This window comes from Rhinolophus hipposideros, assembly GCF_964194185.1.
Source record: "Rhinolophus hipposideros genome assembly, chromosome: 18".
In the NCBI taxonomy this organism is placed as follows: Eukaryota; Metazoa; Chordata; class Mammalia; order Chiroptera; family Rhinolophidae; genus Rhinolophus; species Rhinolophus hipposideros.
In genome coordinates this window covers 20693691-20715188 of record NC_138064.1, presented here as the reverse complement: position 1 = coordinate 20715188, position 21498 = coordinate 20693691, and the positions used below count along the sequence as shown (strand labels likewise).

At 35.7% G+C, this 21498-nt stretch overlaps 1 protein-coding gene across 32 annotated transcripts in view; it reads left to right on the top strand.

Annotated features, from left to right (window-relative positions):
- Positions 1–21498, top strand: part of HDAC9 (histone deacetylase 9) — an 857167-nt gene that overhangs the window by 492113 nt on the left and 343556 nt on the right. For 17 of the 32 annotated variants that reach the window (XR_013995394.1, XM_081080306.1, XM_081080291.1 and 14 more), the window contains 2 exons: positions 10737–10865; positions 15047–15162. Coding sequence is in view for 31 of the 32 variants with exons in the window: in XM_081080306.1 (XP_080936432.1) it covers positions 10737–10865; positions 15047–15162 (245 nt within the window). In the remaining variant the exon portion in view is untranslated. The remainder of the gene's footprint in view (positions 1–10736; positions 10866–15046; positions 15163–21498) is intronic. The other 15 variants (XM_081080282.1, XM_081080311.1, XM_081080287.1 and 12 more) reach the window with 1 other exon arrangement.

The following is a 21498-nucleotide window of genomic DNA, read 5'->3' as shown; positions in this document are numbered from 1 at the left end:
TAAAGGTTAGATTTATGCTGATATCTGGGAAGTTATCAGGTGACAGTTATTAATTTTTGGTACGGGTAATTGTGTGCTGTCCCAGCAGGTGTTTGTCAAACACTGAGCTGCACCAGGCCAAACCATGATCACCCACCAGGATGGTCCTCACCCTGTTGTGAAATCAGTTCACATCTATGTTTACACGTGTAGTTCTGAAGTATCTGGGTACAGAGTATGTTAAAAACATTTACACCTACAAATAATACTTTTCATGACCTTTCTATTTAAAAGAGTATATACAAGATACATCTAATAGACGAGATAAATAAAACTGTAGAATACATGGTGTAATTTTTTTTCATGCATAGATAGGAATTAGTTCATGACTGAAAGAAGATTAATAGAATTGACTATTAATTCTGAATATAAGTATAGGATTTTAGAACTAAAGAGGATTTTTAGAAGAAAAAGATGGAAATGTATCTATAAATTCAGACGCCCACAATAGTAGCTTGTTATTTGAGTTGTGAAATACTAGCTCAGAAGACTTTATTATAAACCCCTAGGCTGTAGGCTAAAAAAATATTTTAGAAACTAAATTGAAGAAAACTGAAATATGCTCCTAAACTAGTTTATTTTATTGAAGTGATCATTCAAAATGTTGCTATATTTTCAAAATGTAGACCTTCCAAATTTATCTTAAGTTAAAAAAAATTATGTTTGAGAAATTAAAGCATATAAAGGAAGTAACGTATGAAAGTATTCTAGACTATTCTAGACTATATTCTAGACTATATGGGATGTGGATTTCCTTGACTCCCAAACATTGTATTTTTGATGCTTGCCAGAAAAATGAACCTCCTTCTCCATTCCACATCTGCTATAGGAGACCTCTTGCCATACATTCAACAACAAGAAATTCTTAGAAATTAGAGAAGTTGAAGTTCAGCTAGTTCTCTTCTCAACATTTGAAACCAGCCTTTTAATGTAAGTTTTCTTCCATGCATGGACATATGCAAGCATGCATTTATTCATTCAACCACTGTTTAGTAAGACCCACCATAAGTCTATGTAGTTGCTCAGTACTGTGATTAGACATAAAATTAACTATTACGTTTACTGTTCTTAGTGCTCTGTGTGGTAAAGTACTTTCAGTGAAACAGTGAGGGTGAGAGCCATATTGCCGTGGGTTTAGGTGAGAAAGTAGTGGTTTCCAGTGTAAGGCTACTTTGAAAACTTGACTGTGAATTAATGTATAAACGCAGACAGCAGCCAATAATATCTATATTTCAGGAGGGCTTATTTTTATTTGAATGGAAAAGATCTGAGCATGTCTACATGCTGAGAAGAAAGGCAGAAGAGAGAAGGAGTTTGTATTATACAGATTGAATAGCCTCTGTTAGTGCTGCATAATTTAAGCTCAGTTTTGCTTGATATTTATCTTTGAAGCCTTAGCTTTCATTCCATGTCCCTCCCCAACACTGCTAACATATTTAATTGCTATTCCTTGAATTTGCCAGCACCTTCCCCTGGACACGGTGATTTCCTCTACTAGTACTGTACTTCCCTCCTACTTCTACTTGTCAGAATCTCACTCAGCCTCCAGGATTTCCCCTCAAACCAAGTGAATCTCTGTCTTAACAGCCACAACACTCTACTTACCACATGGCATTGATCACAGTATATTATTCATTCTTGCTAGACTATGAATACCTAGGAGAAAAAGGTTCTCTATCCTATCTCTGAAGCAGATGCCGCAACATTAACACATCTCTTTCCCAGTGATTAATTCACTCATTGAATAACTATAGATTTATTCTATGTAGTAGGCCCTGCGTAAGTGCTGAATAAATAATGGAAACATAACTGGGCACGTTCCCACACATTCCCAATCTTCATGGAACTTGCAACCTTGGTTCTCAGTATTGTTATTCAAATAGCTCTTCATTGAATTTAATTAAACAATGGAACCAAGTAAATACAAAGTTTAAATTTTAGCTATAGTGATGAAATAATTCATCACACATAATTTGTTTCTGTCCAGAATCACAGTGCTTGATTATAAAGTATCTTATGTGTTAAAAATGGTAATTTGTACTTTAAGTATCCTAAAAAAGTCTAAGAAAACAGTTATTTCCCTCTCCATTTGTCCCTGTATTAAAAAAAAAAAAAGTAGTAATTTGTGCATTCGTTCCTTCCTTCCTTCATTCAATAAACTCTTTACTGAGTGCTGATAAAGCCAGCTGAGCTACGGGCACTCTGAAGAAACACTGGCGAGGAAGAGGAACAGGATTCAGTACAGAGACTGCTGTTGGATTGAGGAAGTTGAGTGCCCTCTCATAGGCCTTTATGGGTCCCTGCTCTGGTTCATGAGATGAGGCATCCACAGATACTACGGGGAAAATGTCTGCTCAGAGCTAACAACCCTCCCATTGCAGACTATGCACCTTTACCAAGGACATCCATGTCGTTTTCTATACTGCTCTGAGCTGTTTCCCAGGACTCCATAATACCCTGCCCTGCATGCTCATTGTTTTTGTATTTGTTTGTTTTTTTCTAATCATAAGAAGGTAGTTGTTTCTGTGGTCATTTTCATGTATGACAAACCTAAGAATCAAACTCCCATTTACACTGATGAAAGGAAATACAAATCCACATATGGATTCACAGTGATGTATGCCAATGTTCTCTCTTTCAAAGCAACACATAGATCACCTAATGTCCAGTGTTATCGAATGCTTAAATAAAATATTATATATTCACATATAAGTGTGGCATAATATATTGTATATCCACATAATATTTTTAAAAGGATATATAATTGCTTGGGAAAAGATTAATAATAAATTAAATTCATAATAAATTGAGTCTAGATAGAGGGAAAAATCCAGGAGAGAGAGAGAGAGACTGGGTGGGTAAAGCAACAGCTACCTAGTATAGCAGGGAAGAATAAACAGTAACAGAGAAGGGATCTGAGGCTGATGAAAAACAGAATAAATGGAATCATTTTAAAGAATATATAATTGCCTGGGAAAGGACTCATAATACCTTATTTAGTGAACAAACAGGATACGATCATAAATATGATTCTCATTTTCAAATACTTTTCATATAAAACAGAAAAGAAACATTTAAACAGGATATACTCAATTTGTCCCATTTCTAAAAATTCTGAGCATGCATGACTTACATAATCCGAAGAAAGCAATAAATGTTATTATAAAATAAACACTTTACACATGAGCAAACTGTAAATTGAGTAATATTTACTAATATGCTTTTTGCAAAAGAAGAATTATCTTTTAACAAATACACATAATTGGTATATTCTCAATAAGAGGATGGATAGATATTTATAGAAGTATTACTGAATCAAAAAGAATAGTACTGTAATTTCTCCAGGAAATTGCATTCATATATTACATTCATATATTCATATATTACTAGCTACCATAAATGTAGCTAGTTATTAGAAGCTAAAATTCCCAAAGAAGTGATTTTTTTTAAAAAACTGTTATATATGAATTACATATTATTAAATGGTTATAATTAGAGTTAGGTTAGAAATTTTGTTCCTCGATATCAGAATGTATAAAATCTGACTTATAACAAAAAAGATTCATATTATCCAAACCAAGGAAAACCATAGGTTGTATTACATTTATTGTATTATTCTGAAAATACATAGTTTTGAAAATACATAGCCTTTGTCTGATTATGAAAATTTTAGAGTAACCTGTATCTTTAGATCACCTAGATTAGATAATTTACTGTATCCCCAAAATGTTTTTTTCATGATTGTAATGACTATATGACTGAACAGTTCAGACATGACATGGATTACTATAGTATTAGCCTAAAACAGATAAGTGACTTGGGCAGGAACTATTCCAGGAAACCTAATCTTCATAAAGGACATTCAGAGTAGAGTAAATGGGTGATAGATTATCTGTGGTTGGTTCCAAGTGACAGTGTTAAAATATGGCAGTTCCTAAAGTAACCTTATGGGTAAGAGATAGAAGGAGAAATCCAGGAGAGAGAGAGGCTGGGTGGACAAAAGAACAGATATCTAGTATAACAGGGAAAAACAGATAATGGCACACAAGGGATCTAAGGCTGGTGATGAAGGCATCACCACCTATGATTATAGGCTAAATATGAACTACACGTGGAATTTTTGAATATCCAAATATTAATATAAAGATACATTAATCTAGTTCTTAATCTTGATTAATAATTAGTAATCTTAATAATTCAATGGAAACTTATTCCTTTTCTCCTTATGGTTATATCCAATGAGAATGAAGAATTTCTATATACCACGATATGAATTTGAATTTTTGTCTAAGTTATTGGTGTAGAGAGTATTCATAATTTAGCATTAAAAGTGAACAGAGACAAAACGCACACTAGAGGTAATCATTTTTAGTAGATAGTGACACATTTAAGATACAGAACTAAATAGAGCATAAATTATAAATAGGAGAGTTAAAAAAGTGAGGAAAACATGTAAAGTCAGTTATTAACCCAAAAGTATTTTAAATATATTGAGCAATAGATCAGAAGGACTATTGTTATTTTTATTGTTATAGGTTAATATTGCACTAGGCGAAGGGAGTTGGCCATTGCAGCCTTCTCCTCTGTCCCTCTACTTAGCTTTTTATTTTGTTTGTTTTATTTGCTATTTATTTGTTTGTTTGTTTGTTTGTTTGTTTATTAAGGAGGGTGCAGCTCACAGTGGCCCATGCGGGGATCGAACCAGCAACCTTGGTGTTATCAGCACCACGCACTAACCAACTGAGCTAACCTGCCACGCCTGTTTTGTTTTATTTTTAAGTTCCTTAATCTTATATGTGGACTGCCTTAAACATTTATCTATTTAATATCTGTGGAACAACTTTTTTTTTGATAATCAGTTGAACTAGGAACTTTATGGCACCTCTTTAATCTTCCACCACAATTCTTGGTAGGCATTTACTGCTCTGTCATAGATGATCAAATGATTCACGAAAATAAAGCAGCTCACCCAGGGTTGCAGTTAATACATGAAAAAGTTAGCATTGAAATCTGAATTGGGTCAATTTGTGTCAGAGAACTGCTTGTTTCTACAAAAGATAGTTTTCGTGTCTATATGAATTTGTACATGTGTGAAAATGACACTCATACATGCCAATCTCTTAGTGAAATGACAAGTGTACACCTTGTCACTGAATGTGCCTTGGAATCCAAATTTTTTAACCTGCGTTTCTGCTACTTAACTGTACTATTTCTTTGACATTGTTTCTTTTCTTTTTTTTAATTTAAATTTATTTATTGGGGTGACAATTGTTAATGAAATTACATAATTTCAGGTGTACAATTCTGTATTACATCAACTATAAATCCCATTGTGTGTTCTACATTGTTTATTTCCATACCCTGTTACACCGAAGTGCATTCTGTACCATGGAGATGAGTGTGAGAAGAGTGATTTGAAATACATTTGTCTTATGAGGCATTCTTCACATTTTTGGTTTCCTTTTGTTCACTTTTTCTTTCAAGTAAAAAGAGAAAAAGGTTTTTGTTCTGTTCTACTCTTTATTTTAATATTGATTGTTTCATGTAAATGATCATCAATTTTTCATGCAGGGTTTCCATCTCAGCAGACAAGTACATTTAGATGGGCACACACACTAAAAAGCTTTGCTTCTGTTTCTGTGATTAATTGAGATGTAGAGAGTGATGGGTGTGGAGTAAAAATAGAAAGGCAATTAGTGCAACTAGGCATGAAATATGTTCAAATACAAGCAGAATGTCTCCCTAGTTAGTGATCTCTTTCTGGGCTCTTGAGGATTTGCATTCCATTACTAAGTCACTGGAATGGAAATCTTCAAACTTTAGGGAGACCAGAGCATGAAAAAATGGAATTATCTAGAACTGCAAACTTAGTCAGCACAATAGGTTATTAATTCTACTGCATGGGTACATATCATGTTGAGCTTTGGTGTGTGGGCTTCTGAAACATTAGGAGTTCGTTTATAAAGCATAGCAAGGACTAAATGATGGTTATCTATCATTTCAACCTTCGCCCTCACCACTGACATACTAATATCCTCTGGTGACTCAAAACCAGTATTGAAATACAGGTGAAAGTTTTTGCTAGAACCAGTGGGTATGGAATTTTACTTAGAAAAGTTGTATATAATACATTTTGAGAACATAAATTTATATTGTACTTAATAGAATATCAATAACTCCTAGTTTTTAAAAGCTATGTCCTCAATTAATAAAGGAAAAAATGTTATGATGCCTCAAATATTATCCTTCTCAACGTTGAGTAATTACATCTTTCTGAATATCTCTATAATCAATAGAAGTTGACTAGTTTTGCTTTCTTTAGAAATAACAATGGTATTAAAAATGTTTTAAAATAAATTTCTAAGTATGAAATGTATCGAAATATTTAGTATTTTCTAGCTACTTATAACACTCCCTGATTTCTGATAATCTTTCCTTTTTTCTTTCAACTCTTTTTTACATCCCCTTGAAAATGTCTAATAGATATTTTTATCTCCTTTGATCATCCCAATTAACAACTGCCATTTACTGATAGCTTACCCCACACTTGGCAATGTTGACATTTTGGTCCAGATGGTTTTTTTGTTGTGGATGCTGTACTGTGCAATGTAAGATGTTTAGAAAAATCTCTGGCCTCTGCCCTCTAAATTCCATTAACAACTCCCCATACTTACAATCGAAAATAACTCCAGTCATTGCCAAATGTCCTTTGTGGTCAAAATTTTTGCAGGTTGAGAACCACCAGTTTATAATTTACTAGACACTATTTCACTTGATTCTGTAATAACTTTGCAAAATATATAGGACTGTGTTAATCAGATCCTTGGCAGAAAACAGAACCTACACAGTATAGGTCATAGACTTTTTATTTTTTTATATTTTTAAGGAGGTTGCAGTCTCACAGTGCCCCATGCAGGGATCTAATTGGCAACCTTGGTATTCTCAGCACCTCGCTCTAACCAGTTGAGCTAACTGGCCACCCAAGGTCATAGATTTTTAATGAAGGGACTACTTACAACTGCTTAGGGACATTGAGGCATGCAGAAAATAGTAGCAGGAAGCCATTCCCACCTCTAGGGCTGAAGGAGCAAGGAGAGGAAATAGTGTTCCAGGAGTGCAGGGAAAGCTAGAGCCATTGGGCCGAGGGCCTCCAGAAGTAGATGAAACAGGAAAAGACAAAGCGGTAACCCACGATGCAGCACTGTAGCACAGAGATCATAGGATACCCTGGCCCCTCTCCTCCTTAATCCTTTGATCACTCACCAGTCCTACCAGTAAGTTGAGCTCAAATGAAATCCCACCAGCAAACGACAGGAGTGATGCAACTCTAGGATTCAGCCTCCATGGGTTCAGTGAAAGAAAGAAAGAAAGAAAATGGAATCTGTTGGGACAAATGGAGAAAAAATAAATACAAACTATGCCCGATTTTAACATGAGAAACTGAGGTTTACAGATATAAAGTAATTCATCCAAAGTCAAATAGCTGACGCATGGAGCAGGCATTGGAATGCACATCTATTGACATGCTATTGACTATTGACACGTCTATTGACACTACAAAGGTAGCACTCAAGCTAACTTGCAGGAATGAACTGAAGTTCACTGAGACTATGAATTATTCAAGGTTATTGATTTTAGTAGCTGACAGATACAAGACCAGAACCCAGTTCTCATGCCCAATCTGGTGATCACTTTTTTTCTGTTGACCACGGAAAGAAATTTAAGAGCTACCGTGTTGCCCCGAAAATAAGACCTAACAGGACAATCGGCTCTAACGCGTCTTTTGGAGCAAAAATTAATATAAGACCTGGTATATACTATCTTATATATTATATTAATTGTATTAATTATGTATATTATATTACATTATACCAGGTCTTATATTATAGTAAAATAAGACCGGATCTTATATTAATGTTTGCTCCAAAAGATGCATTAGAGCTGATTGTCCTGCTAGGTCTTATTTTCGGGGAAACGGTATATGTATCCAGCCCATTCTCAAATCGACAAAGGTAAGAATAAAAGCTGTCTGCTGACCTAAAAAGTCATTTTTTTTTTCCCTGAAAAGCTTGTAGAATTCTAGGTTTCATGTAGAATGTTTAAATGGCGTATGCTGTTTTTCCAAGCTGTTGGCACATTCTTGTCTTGATTATGGAAACTCAGCCCCCACTGGTGCGATGTATTAGGAGAGGGAGGAAGATTGGACTGACAATCAGGGGATTGGGCGCGCTGTACTGGCTTGGTCGTTGCTAGCTGCTGGCTGTGTCCGCCTTAACAGTAGTAGCAATAGAAAAAATTCTCTGAACCTCTTCTTCCCTTTTGCATTCACCCAGATCTTCACAGTTATTCTCAGGTATCTATTCTGGTGGTCACAGCTCTGTGGAATAAGGAAGATATTAGACTTTCATGTTTCACAAATGAAGAGTCAGTCTCAGAAAGCACTTAGAGTCTCACTGAAAATCCCATAGCAGGGAAGTGGTGCCATGGGGACTCAACTCTACATCTTCCCCCTGAAAATGCAGTGCCTTTTCTACTCCACCTTTTGAAGTGATCAATCAACAGATCTACTCCCTCTATGCAGCCACTCTGTCGTGTTTAATCCATTAGGTTTCATCATAAAGTCATGCCTAGATCGAAGGCTGAGAATCCGTGGTTTTTGTCTTAGGGTTATACGCAAGGCGACAACAAAGACCAATATAGTTAGGGATGGTTCGTTTTTTTGTTTCTTCATTTTAGGTGGATATATTTATTAACCTATAGCTTTTCAGAGACAAAATTCATGTTTTTAAAGGAATTTTAAAATAAATATATACAGCGTGGAAAAAATCTAAGTAAATTAACACAGTACCATTTTCTCTCTTTAATCCTGGGTGAGTTGGATGCTAGTAATTCAAATTCATAGTTTGCCACTAAGATAACACTCATAGTTTGACACTCCTGGAAGGTCTGGGCAGGAACCTTAATCCAAACTGTTTGCCTTCTTCGCCTTGAAGTGGGAGGCTCAGGAAGTGATACATTTCAGGTGTGTAATCATTGAGCTTTTTGTTTTTCATCCTAATATCTGCCCACGCCCTCGCCCCCCATTTCCTACTTCTACAGTCATTTTGGGACTCCATTTTTAATTTTCATTGTTTTCAAGCACAAGGTCCGTTGTACAACATGGAAAAATTAATTTGTTTTATTTTCTGTAACTGAATATTTCTTTCAAATTCCTATTCACCCTTCCAGTTCCAAGAACACCTAGAATGCAAGGGTTCTCAGTCCAAGGTAAAGCTGAAGGGAAGGGGAAAAGAAAAGAACAAAGAGCAAACAAAAGGATAGATATTTGAACTCTAAGAGCAAAATAAATAAATAAATAGATGAATAAATATTTTTTTAAGTTCTACTTTTGATACTTTTTGTAATCTGACGTAATGTAAAACTCGTTCAAAGAAAGCATTTTCACTGTTCAAATATTCTAGCTACCGTATATCATTATGTGTGACACAGATGATTAATAATGCTTTGAAAAAAACAGTTTTATAATTGTTATGGTGTTCATACATAAGGTAGAGGAGCAGTATTTTCATTAATTAGAAGACTAGGCTTGAACTAGACTACCTGGGTACGGAACCTGACTTCATCCCTTTTGATTTATATGACCTTGGGCAAGTTACTTACCCTCTCTCTGTGTTTTGGTTCCCTCATTGATATCATCAGGGTATAAATAGAATCTGTCCCATATGGATTTTTTAATAGCTAAACAACTTAATATTGACAAATTGTGTAGAACAGTAGTGGAACATAGCAATCACTATATAAAGGTTAGCTATCATCAGAAAAATCCTTTCCATAATCATTGTCACCACCACCACCATCATCATTGTTACTGATATCTACTACAAAGAAACTCAGTCCAATGTTTCCATTCTTCTAAAGTGTAATTACTTAAAAACTTAATAAATAATGGCTAATTATAGAGCATCACTTATTTAGACTAGTTTAACCAAAGAAATAACAACACATGTGTGAATAATATACATTTGTTTTTTGGAACATATGACCTAACTCAGAACTTTCAATTCTAAGTCTTGGCCACCCTTCCTTTCTAGTTGATTGCACACACAGTGTATAGAAAGGTTTATTCATGATGATTCTATTTGGTTTGCTGTTATTATGCTGAGTATATTTTCTCAGGATCTCAGGTTAGAAACAACTGACAGATATTCCAGAAATCAGAATTAAGACATAAATTATATGCTATCAGAGTGTCTTCTTACCATAAGTCAGACCAGAGTCTCTAAAATTCACATTAGGGCACTGTTTTTGTGGTTGTTGGGTTTCACACTTGAAAGAATTAAAAGGACTGACAATGAAGTATAATAAATCCACTCTGACCCAAACACATTTAGTGATTAAACTTCCCATTAACAATCCCAATTCTGCTAGATAAAAATACGTAAAAACCTCATATTTTTACTTCTTTTTCACTTTACAGTTAGAGAAGTAGAAAAGCATTTCACACATTTTTATAAAAATAATGACTATATTTGTCTGTTTAATTAATTTAGAGTTAATGCCTTATTTACATGCTTGAGGTTTTCATTTGAAATGAGAAGGGACCAAGAAAAGGGTGAGACATTTTTTTTTATATATACACAGGGGCAATTGGCTCTCTATTTTTAATTTTTATCTATTTTTTTTGTCTCAATCCCCAGCCTCTGAGCCCAACTTGAAGGTGCGATCCAGGTTAAAACAGAAAGTGGCAGAGAGGAGAAGCAGCCCCTTACTCAGGCGGAAGGATGGAAATGTCACTTCATTCAAGAAGCGAATGTTTGAGGTGACAGGTAATTGAGGACTGGGCAGACAAACACTAAAAAATACTGGTAGTCGGAATGCAAAAAAATAGTTTAGAATAAATATGCCTGTTGCATATTAAAAGTTCTTTTGAGGAGAAACATTTCTTGAGAGAAAATGATATTGAAAACTCGCAAGTAGTTCAGCAAACTCTGCCATGCATTCACCCACTGTGTTAAACAGGAAATGAATGAAAAACAGAACTGTGTCAATCTAGGCATAACTAGGGAATGCCAAAGCTCATCTTAATCTTTTCAGAAACAGGCAGTCCATTTTGGGAATGCCAACCAGGAAAATATAACTTTTAATGAAATTTGATGAGAAACGAACAGAGGGAGGTCCAAGAAGAACACTTCCCCCATACTCAGACATGAATGCACAAAATACATCTGGGAAAATTAAACTACATGGAACAGCAAAACCTTGACTTTTCAACAAATTTACAGAACTCATAAATGACTTTATGTGTTTACTAGTGAACTGGGACTTATGGCAGGAGGGGGATATATTGCCTTTTATGAAGGGAAAGAATCTGTCATTTTCACTAGTCTCAAATGGAAGAGTTCTTATTTTTTTTAGCTGCCAGGTTAGTAGTGGGGTGAACAGGTTAGGAAATTCAACCTGATGTCTTACAAAGCCCCCTACTCCCAGTTGTACCTGATGTGAAATTAGAGAAGACCTAGGGATACAAGAACTAAAAAAGCTAGTCAAAACAATACCGACTACTGTTTATTGAGTACCTACTTAGAAGAATGCATGTAGCTGGATTGCATCGATAAAGAAATGGTAATCTACAACCATTTTTCACCATTCTCAAAGAAAGTTGTGCTTATGCCAGTGTAGTCATTTGATACATAATTTCTGCAAGATGAGATCTTATCCTTAGCAGATTTTAAAACATTATTTGTTTTCTCTATCTCATTTGACATGATAGTATCTGGTTGAGGGAGACAATATGGGGACAACTGTGGAGGCAGAGGTAGAGAAGTATAGAATAGTCATGCAACTTATTAGTTTGACAGGTTATTTAGGAACAAAAATCGTTTACTATCCTATGCAACTCTGACAGATTAGTGTGTTTATCTGAAAAAAAGTATTAGTGGGAAAATTAGTATTTTTCCTTGAAGGATAAGAAATATTAAATAAATAAACACAAATTATTTTCTTAGAGTTTGTATTTATTTTCCAGTACTAAATATCACTAATTTAGGTCAAATAAATTCTAAATTCAGAGTTATAGACTTTTTCCCCCAAGAAATACGGTTGTATTTAAGTAAAAATTTTAAGTAATTTTTCATAATAGAGGTTCCTGGTGGGTGTGGAGAGTTGAGGAGTGAATCTGTTTTAATAAATGTAAAGAATAATGAACATACCAAGTGTCTAACATAAATAGATATAGTTGATTTTTTTTAATTGGAGATAGTAGGCTCTCTCATAACAGAAAATAGAAAACCATATGCAGTGCTTTGTTTTTGCTTGAGGATCTTATTATCTAAGGTCATATTTATCCCAATGTTCTCTTTTATTTTCCTATTAATGTCTTTTCGTGAACATTTTCTCCACACTCTTTCTTTCTTATTAAATTGCAGTGAAATTTAGCTCAATACATATCTTAGTAATGATTCTTATTTTTAAAGGTTATAATTTGCTAGAGTTTTACTCAAGTTTCGTTGCTTTTGAAATATCATGTTTTTCTCTTCCTAATTTTGTGAGATAATGACTCCCCTTTTCATCTGAGGAAATAATGCATATTCAAAGAAAGGCTTGCACATTTATTAGACACACATTTCTGGTCAATGAGCTGGGACTTGTGAGGCGTTGGTAGATATTTTTAACTGGTTCATTGCACTTATTCTAAACGTCTTTAGAGGATCCAAACTACTGGACACACAGCTTTCCTCACCTGCATTCCTTGTCGTTTCTTTGCCAGATTTCATGTAATTTGGATGAGCTCTGGATCTTAATACTGATTATTTTTGCAGTCTAGTCAGACACCATCATTGCATGTTAGCAGTTCAATTGCTATTGCTTTTCTCTCACCTCTATATCTCTCTTCCCCATTTTCACAGGTTAAATGTCTGCTTTTTTCAAGTTTGCTTTTTCTCAAATCCACGCCACCTCTCTCCTCCTAATAGTTGACATGGAAACCACTCGCCTGCCATCTTTCTCGTTTTCAAATTCAAAAGTTTTCTGCTGTTCTCCCCACCAAAGCCATGTTATTTGAAAATTCTAAGCCTTGGCCTGTCCCTTTAGCTGCTGTGCCTGCTCTTCCACTCTCCCTTCTCCACTGCCCCCAAATTTAACAACTACTCTTATTCAAACCCCAGTTGAAGTATCATTTCTTTTCTGAGATTTTGTTCAGAGTTTCCAGAAAATAAGTTGCTACCTCCCCTTTCAGATGCTTTCCAGTGTGATACGGAAGATTTCTGTTACGGTAGTTACGGAATTCTAGTGCTCATACAGTGATTTCTACATAAGGGAATATTTCTGTCGGAATATCACATAAATTAATATAAATAATATAACTTTAAATGAACAAAACAGAATGTTTAAAACGATGTTTGTCTGTTTGTTTGTTTTGTGTGTGTTTTATGATAGGATATGGAAATAAGACATTGATGGGAAATCAGTACTTAGTCATACAAGAACGACAAGCATTAGAAGCCAGGCAGGGGAAAGAAGCTCTTAGGAGAATTTTTTTTGTTTTTTTTAAATGTGCACTTCCTTTGTTAAGAGAAAAGTAATGAAGAAAGAGGCAAAGGTAAAAAGCAGATTAATCAAAACGTATGCAAGATCTATAAACAGAAAGGTAGTGAGCAAGATGTTTTTAAGAATTTTATGATACCAATGACTTGATGAAATCCTGCAGCAAGTAGGTGGCAGGATCAAAATTCTGTCACCAATCTCATGTTCTTCCCATTGGCATGTTACTCCTGAGTAGAGAAATATTTATAATAGAAAGTTGGAAGTTATAAGTGTTCCAAGGGAGCGCAAGCAAATATTGCCTGGAAATTGGGAATTCCCATTCACTGGGAGACAGATGATACATGAGCCAGGCTTTGAGCTTAGAAGTTGGACTGGACTTGCAATGAAATAGGTAGAGGAAAAAGTGGATAAAAAAGCATAAAATGGGAAAGTGGCACTTATGGAGAGTAGGTGATTTAAATTTGAGTGTGGAGCACAGAAAGGGCCATAGTAAGAAAGCATGTTAGGCTCCATTTTGAAGCAGAGGAATGGAACCAAACTATTGTAAAATGGAGGGCTAATATTAGGGGGCCCTAAAGTGGAGTCTGGAGGACAATAGGGAAGTCATACTTACACACATCTGTACCCAGGTGAGGTTTGGACTTTTGGACTTACGTGTTGCCCTAGAAATATATCCGGGGACTTGTTCCTCTCCCTCGTACCTCAGAGTTTCATCACCTGGACCTAACCAGATCTTTTTGAACCAGTCATCCACACCCTGTTAGTTGCCAAAGGGAAAAGTATCTTTTGTTCCTGTTTCTTTTGTTCCTGGTTATTTTGTTCGTGGTTTTTGTCTTTATAAGATCCAGCTATTTTTGTCTTCCCTGGAGCACAGTTCAGGTATTCCCGTGAGTCTGTATCTCTCCGATTCAATTTTTTTAGATCCCAAATAAACTTTTAAACTGTCCATCTTAGAAGTAGATGAGAGATAATGTAAAGAAAAAAAAAAATGAAATGACCTAGTTAGTAACTGATTAGATTTGGGATAAAAAAGGAAGTGAGAATGACTCTAAGGGTAGTGATAAACCAAGACAAACAGGGCACATTTAATATTGGAATAGATTGAAACTGATGCATACATAAAGAGAGATTAAAAATATCCAGCATCCAAAGGGATTCAGGCTGGAATTTATGAGAAGTGTAGGACAGAAATATAACTTTCATGAGACTATTCTACCTAAAAATGATAGTTGAAGTCACAATATTGAATGATTTGGAGAAGGGAAAGATAAAAAGGATGAGACCACAAAGGTGAAATGTTTCCAAAATTTTCAGTTTAACTTTTTATTTAGTGAAATGGTGCTTGTCATTTATTCAGTTAGGGAGTAAAAAAGGTATCCAATTCTGTATGTTACTTAGAGTGTTAACTAACGTTCACCTTTGTATGTTTTTAATGAATATATTTGTACTTCACAATGTTTTTCAGAATCCTCAGTCAGCAGCAGTTCTCCCGGGTCTGGTCCAAGTTCACCAAACAATGGGCCAACGGGAAATGTTACTGAAAATGAGACTTCGGTTTTGCCACCTACTCCTCATGCTGAGGTAAGACGCTTAATGTTTTGATTCTTTTAAAAAATCAGATCCTCCTCCATTAGTACCCTAAAACAACTGAATTGAAGTTTAAAGCCACCTGTTCTTGGTTAATTTTCTTATAGATTTATAATGGTGGAATTGACTAAACTTGATTTTATTTACAAAGTTTGGATGAGTTTGACTGACAGAAATGTTTTCTGTACCTTATACTACAGTCTATGTCTCTGTATTCCCTCTCTCTCTCTCTCTCTCTCTCTCTCTCTCTCTCTCTCTCTCTCTGTCTCTCTCTCTCTCTCGCTTTTTCTCTCTCTCCTTCCATCCCTCCTTCCCTTCCTCCCTATCATACATACATGGCACATTTATAATCAATTACTTATAAATTATAAAATAATCAGGCCAAAATAAAATAGATGACAGAAACCCAGATCCCTGATAAGCCAGTAAGTCACTTTTGCTCTGAGAACATTTGTTTACTTGAACTTTGAGTTTTGGCTCTCAAGGCCTCATAAAACTCAGGAGACAGAAACCAAAACCCAGTACTGACCAAGAAGGATAAGCTAATATGGAACCCTCCACACGTTAAACTGGAATCCCAAAGGCCCATATCTATGCTACATTGGTGAATCGCCCCCACCCCCAGAGATGTCTTGGTGAGGACCAAAGCAGGGCAGAATCTCTCCCTGACAAGTTATAACCAGAAGCTATTCTTTCCATGGGTTGTAGCCCAAACTTACATAACCTCAAACTGATAATTTGGTTTAAAGTTCCCCAGATTTGAAGTTCCCCTACGGTTCTGGAAAAAGAAAATATAAATCCCATGTAGTGGGATACACCTTCATTCTAGATTTAAATGTTTTCCCTCAATTTTCCAACAAAAATGAGCAAAATAGATAGACACATGCTCTCTTGCTTAAAACCATCTTTCAGCTATTAGAAGAGTAACAATTCAGGCCTCTACATTATCTCCAGGTTCTTCATGTACTTCCTGTTTCTTACCATATTTCGTCCCTCTTTGTCTTTTTCATTATCCTTTCTAAAACATGATACCTGATGGAATAAATACTTCCACATTTATTTGTGGCCGTAGACGTAAGCGGGATTCTTGGATTATTGGTTATAGGTATTGTATTTCTGTTAGTGCCATTACATCTCCACATCGGTCATTTTCTGCAACTTTTTAGTCAATTTCTAGGAAAAGAACAACTTTAGATTTCCATTTCTTCTCAGTTTGAAGAATGCGATTCTCAGTAATAGCAGAAACACTAAAGGATCTGGGTTATAAATTGACCCTGGATGAATTTTATATACTTGGAAAATGAAAATAACACACTAAACTACATTCAACAGCATGTATAATTCTTAGAAATTCATTGTTGGTGCAAAAAGGTGCAGAAGACCACTTTATGGCATGATAATATTTTATACGTTCAGAAACAGCAGCACAGTATTTTGATCGGGAAAACATATGTAGTGAAAGTACATTTTTAAAAGGCAAGGGAGTGAATACGAAATTTAGCATGGTGGTTATCTCTCAGGAGGGAGGAAAAGGGTGGTGACATGGTTTGTTACTAAAAAAGAAGGTATATATATTCGTTCATTATAAATACATATATATGCATACAGTACTTAGTACAACCTTTGTGAAATTGGAAATAAATGGAAAAGGAGAGATTCTCTCTTTACTTTAAGCATTTTATGACCTGTTAAATTAAATTCAGTGTCGTAGATTGTGACTTTAAAGACCCAACTTGTACAGTGGAGAATGTAAAGTAAAGGAATTGGCTTATATTGTTTCAATCTGTTTTATATTCCTAAGAGCTTTACTATCACAAATATCTGTTTAGATGCCCTAGCTTTTTAGTTAATGGTTGAGCATATTCTGTCACTACAAACCTTTTCTTTCACCCAATCATTAAAAAAAAAGAAAACAGAAGGAAATGTGATTTAATGGAGTTTGAAAGAGTAGAGGTATTTCTTCAGGTCAGTGACAGGACATTCACCTCTGAAGCTGGAAATACTAGTTCAAAAGCAAGCAGTGACTTAGCTCATAATGAATTAATTGTGTGCCTGAACTATGATCCAAAAGGCCAGGTGGGCAGACCTTTATGCACTGATGGGTAGCCTCTCTGTGGCCCAGAACAAAAAATTCAACCCTGATGGCTAACATGTGGTTTTCTGCTGTACTGAATTTACAGAGGTCTCTAGTGTAATTCATACTGGAGAGGTAAGGAGACAGCAGAAGTCAGACTGAAACTGACAGCAAATTAACATCCTAGCTTTGTAACACTCAATGCTTCCACTTAAACTAGAGAAAAGAGGAAAAAAACTATTTTCAATTCTTGATTAACAGTCATTTTGCATTTAGTATGATTTTTGCAGACATCTTCTAAAGATTAATAATTGCATGTGATTTCATATCAAACAATATTTTGGGGGTTACTACTACATCCTTGACTACACTTTCGAAAACCAAGTTGGTCGCATCCTTCACCTTTTACAAAATAGGCTTATTTTACTATCTTTACTTCACTAGCACAGGTAAGTTTTCATTTTAAAATAGTATAACAGTGGACATTTGAATTCTGTGACTTGGAAGTAAAAAAGCATGTCACCTAATTCTTCCAGAGTCCACGTAAATGAATGAGATTCTACTCCCCTCCAAATGGGAAATAGGAAAGTAAAGCTGGATTTCAGGCTGATTTAGAGGTGCAGGCAAAAAGAAAATATTGTATTTATAATTCACATGCCCTGCATAATTTAGATACAGATTAAGACATAAGTAACAGGAGAAGTCACTCATAAATTCAGGATAAGGTAACAGCACAGCGAATTCTACTGTATGGGTCTTGCATTCAGAAGGCTGCCCAGGAACTTGGATACAAAACCAACTACTTTGTTGTCATTGGTTAAGTCATTAAACTTGGCCTAAACCTCAGATTCCTTATTTAGTGAAAGGTAGTAATACTTACCCCCTCCCCCGACAGCTTTGTTGTGAGGAATCAGTGTTTGTAAGGCAGGTGGTAAATTGAAAGCTCAAAGCAAATTCATTTTTGTTGTTAACAATATTGACTCCTAATAGGGAAAACTCATTAGCATGTTTGTCTGCAAGACAGTTCATCTCACATGAGAGTGAGTCTCCAGGGGTTCTGACCACTTCTGTTCCATTTCTTCTATTTCTTACATCTATGCTTAGTCCTGAACTCAGATTGTTGGAGCTACTTGCTTTAACTCCTTTGTAAACTTGGTTGGGGAGCTGAAACCTCAGGAGTTTCTATTTCCAACTCCAGTCAGAGATGTCTTTACCTATCCAGTTAATCTGGTGTTAATACTGTGGGCTTGTGGGTTCAAATATGTTTCCATGAATATCAACACCATTATTTTAGATGCGGTAGATTTATTTGATAGCTATTTTAACAGTAGCCAAGCAGCTGGTTTATTTCTAGTTGAACATTAGTGGCTGGCTCTGCTGTGCTATTTTTTCAAATAATTTTTCCAGCAGATACAAACAATTTTTAAAAAAGGATTCTAATCATAAGTTTTGGTACTCTAAAATCATCTGAAATGTCACTTGTTTTTCCCCAGTCTCACATGACTCATCTGCCTATTGTTTCATAAGAGTTGTGACATTTGTTGTAAATGCTATGCTCCCTTCTGAGTGGGTGTATGGCTGTGGTTTTAGATGGCAGCAAATAAAAACGCTTTCCCCAGCCTGGGGGAAAGGGAGGTTGCTATAACCAAAGAATCATTTACTACGAATAATATGAGTCAGTATAGTAAAGCAAGACCTTTAACAAAACATCAGGCTTGCCTTTTAAATGCAAAGAAAGCTTTGTTTTGTCGCATAATTTTTGTCTCCAAATCATTTTATAGTAATACATTCATGGGTGTCCAGAAAAAATAAAAACAACAGATTTTTACTGCCTAAAAAATGTCTTCATCACGTGGAGATTTCAATTTTCTATCTGCTGATCGCTTCTCGGCCTTTTGGCTAAGATCAAGTGCAATTTTCTATCTGCTGTCTGAAAGGAGAGTAGAAAATAAATACTGTCTTGAAATATAGAACTAAAGCCATAGGCAAACATTAAAAGATTAAGAGATTTGTTTGCTTTTAATGTGGCTCTCTTCTTTTTAGATAGTCTCAATTTGGGGATTGGGACCTTTTAAAGCCAAAGCAGACTGAGGTTTACAAGCACATGTTCTGGGATGCTGTTCCCGTACACACAATCATTACCTGATGGAGCTAGTCAGAGATGCTTCAGTCTTAGGCTGAAGGATCTGATGTCCAAGGAAGGTAGGCAGCTGCCCAGAGTTAAAGCCAGTGAGTAGAGCTCAGATGTGAAACGTTTAGTCTACACTTCCTTTCACTAGTTCCGATAGCTTTTCACCAAAACTCTGTAGATCCCTATGTTCCTTTTCTAATGCTCATGCATACTGTAGGTAATTTTGAACATGCAGGAAACTGACAATTCTGCATCCACTTTCTCAGTGAGCTTCTTTAAAAGTGTGTGATTATTTACATAACTAGTATTGTCAAGGGTCCTTTGTCATCTAAAGAAAAAAGGCATCTCCCTCCCTCCCACCCTCCCTCCCTCTCTCTTTCCCTCCTTTTGTTCCTTTCCTCTGTCCTCCTTTCCTTGATCTTTTCCTCTGTATCTTTTATCCCCACTTCTATTTTCCTTGCCCCCATGAGCAGCCATTTTCTCCTGCATTTTTGTTTGCATGGATTCTTACATTGTATGTGTTTTTTGCTTTGTGCCCATGAATTTTATCAATCTCATTCCATTTCTTATTTTATCACTAAGTATAAGTTTTTCAATCTAGTCATGTCATTACGGGTGCAATACCTAATAGTTTGCTTTTAATCACCGGAATAGTCCATGGTGGGCACTGCTCCATTTTACCTATCCATTTTCCAGTTGATCACTCAGTGGCCTCCAGTTCTTAAACCACCAAAAGTCTTTAATATACAGAGGGTGCCAAAAAAATGTATACACATGTTAAAAAAAGGGAAAAATTGTAATACTCAATATATACTGATAACAAAAGGTGAATACAAGTCACGTTTGATTTCTGCAGTTACAAGAGGTGCTCAAAGTGGTTACCATCAGTGTCCAGACACTTCTGACTACAGCGAACTACTGATTGAGCAACACTGACCAAAGTATCCACTTGTATACATTTTTTGACACCCCCAGCATACCCATGGATGTCACCCCATAAGCTTAGGAAGAGAATTTCTTGAAGGCATAATGCCCAGCAGAAGAATCACTGGGTCACGGTGTTGTGGGCGAGGGCCAAACGTTCTACTACCCTCAAAGTTCTTGCTAATCAAAAAAATCAAATAGACATGAGACAGACTAATAAGAGAAATTAACCAAATTTAGTACATATATATATATATATGTATGGAAACCCTACATACATGAGAGCATCAGAGACCCCACATTCATGAGAAGTTCAGAGGTAGGAAGGGTGATGAGATATATAAAACATCGGAGCTAGGGATGAGGTCACGCACCTTGGGGGCTTCAAAGGTTCCCTGCAGGATGGTAAGAAGAACAGATGCTTAGTAAGTAGAAGTTTGCCCAGCCCTATAAATAGGTCAAAAGAGGTTATCTCTGAGAATCTCTTATTACAGGCAGGGCCCCTAATTCAAGTTCTAGGTTAGTTAAGGGAGAGACAGAAGTTTCTCTTGAGCTTTCAGCTAAAGTTGCCTTTAGCTCAAAACAATCTGCATACCAGAGAGGCATGTCTTGGGGTGACTTATTCTGAACCCCCACAGTGTATAATGTAATTATTTTGGTTTATAGTGCTCAGTTGTTCACCAGAATTACTATACCAGTCTTCAGTCCCACCAGCAATGTGTGATATTTTTTACCTTTTTTAAAATCTCCTTAACATTTGACATTGCCATTTTTTCTAATTTTTGCCAGTGTCTATTGTATAAAGCATTTTGAATCTTTTGATTGCTACTAATAACTCCTTGATTTCAGTAGCAAAATAAATAGCTCTATTGAGAGACATATGATTTTTCAGTTTATGTATATTTTATTCATTGAATCGCTCATATTATCCATAAGAATGGCTTCCAATTGCTGTGATGGTGAGAAACATAATTAAATTTGAAGGTCATTATTAAAACTTGTGTTAGTTCCTCTGCTGCAACATCTGGTTCAGTCATATCCCTCTTCCCAACATCATGCTCTTTCTGGTGAAATCCTAGCTACTCATCAAAGCCTGGTTTAAAACTGACACCCTCCTCTGTGCCACTGAAGTGTTTTAACCCTGCTCTAATTATAGTAATGATTACAGGACACTAGTTCTCTACTTTTCTGTGTACCTGAA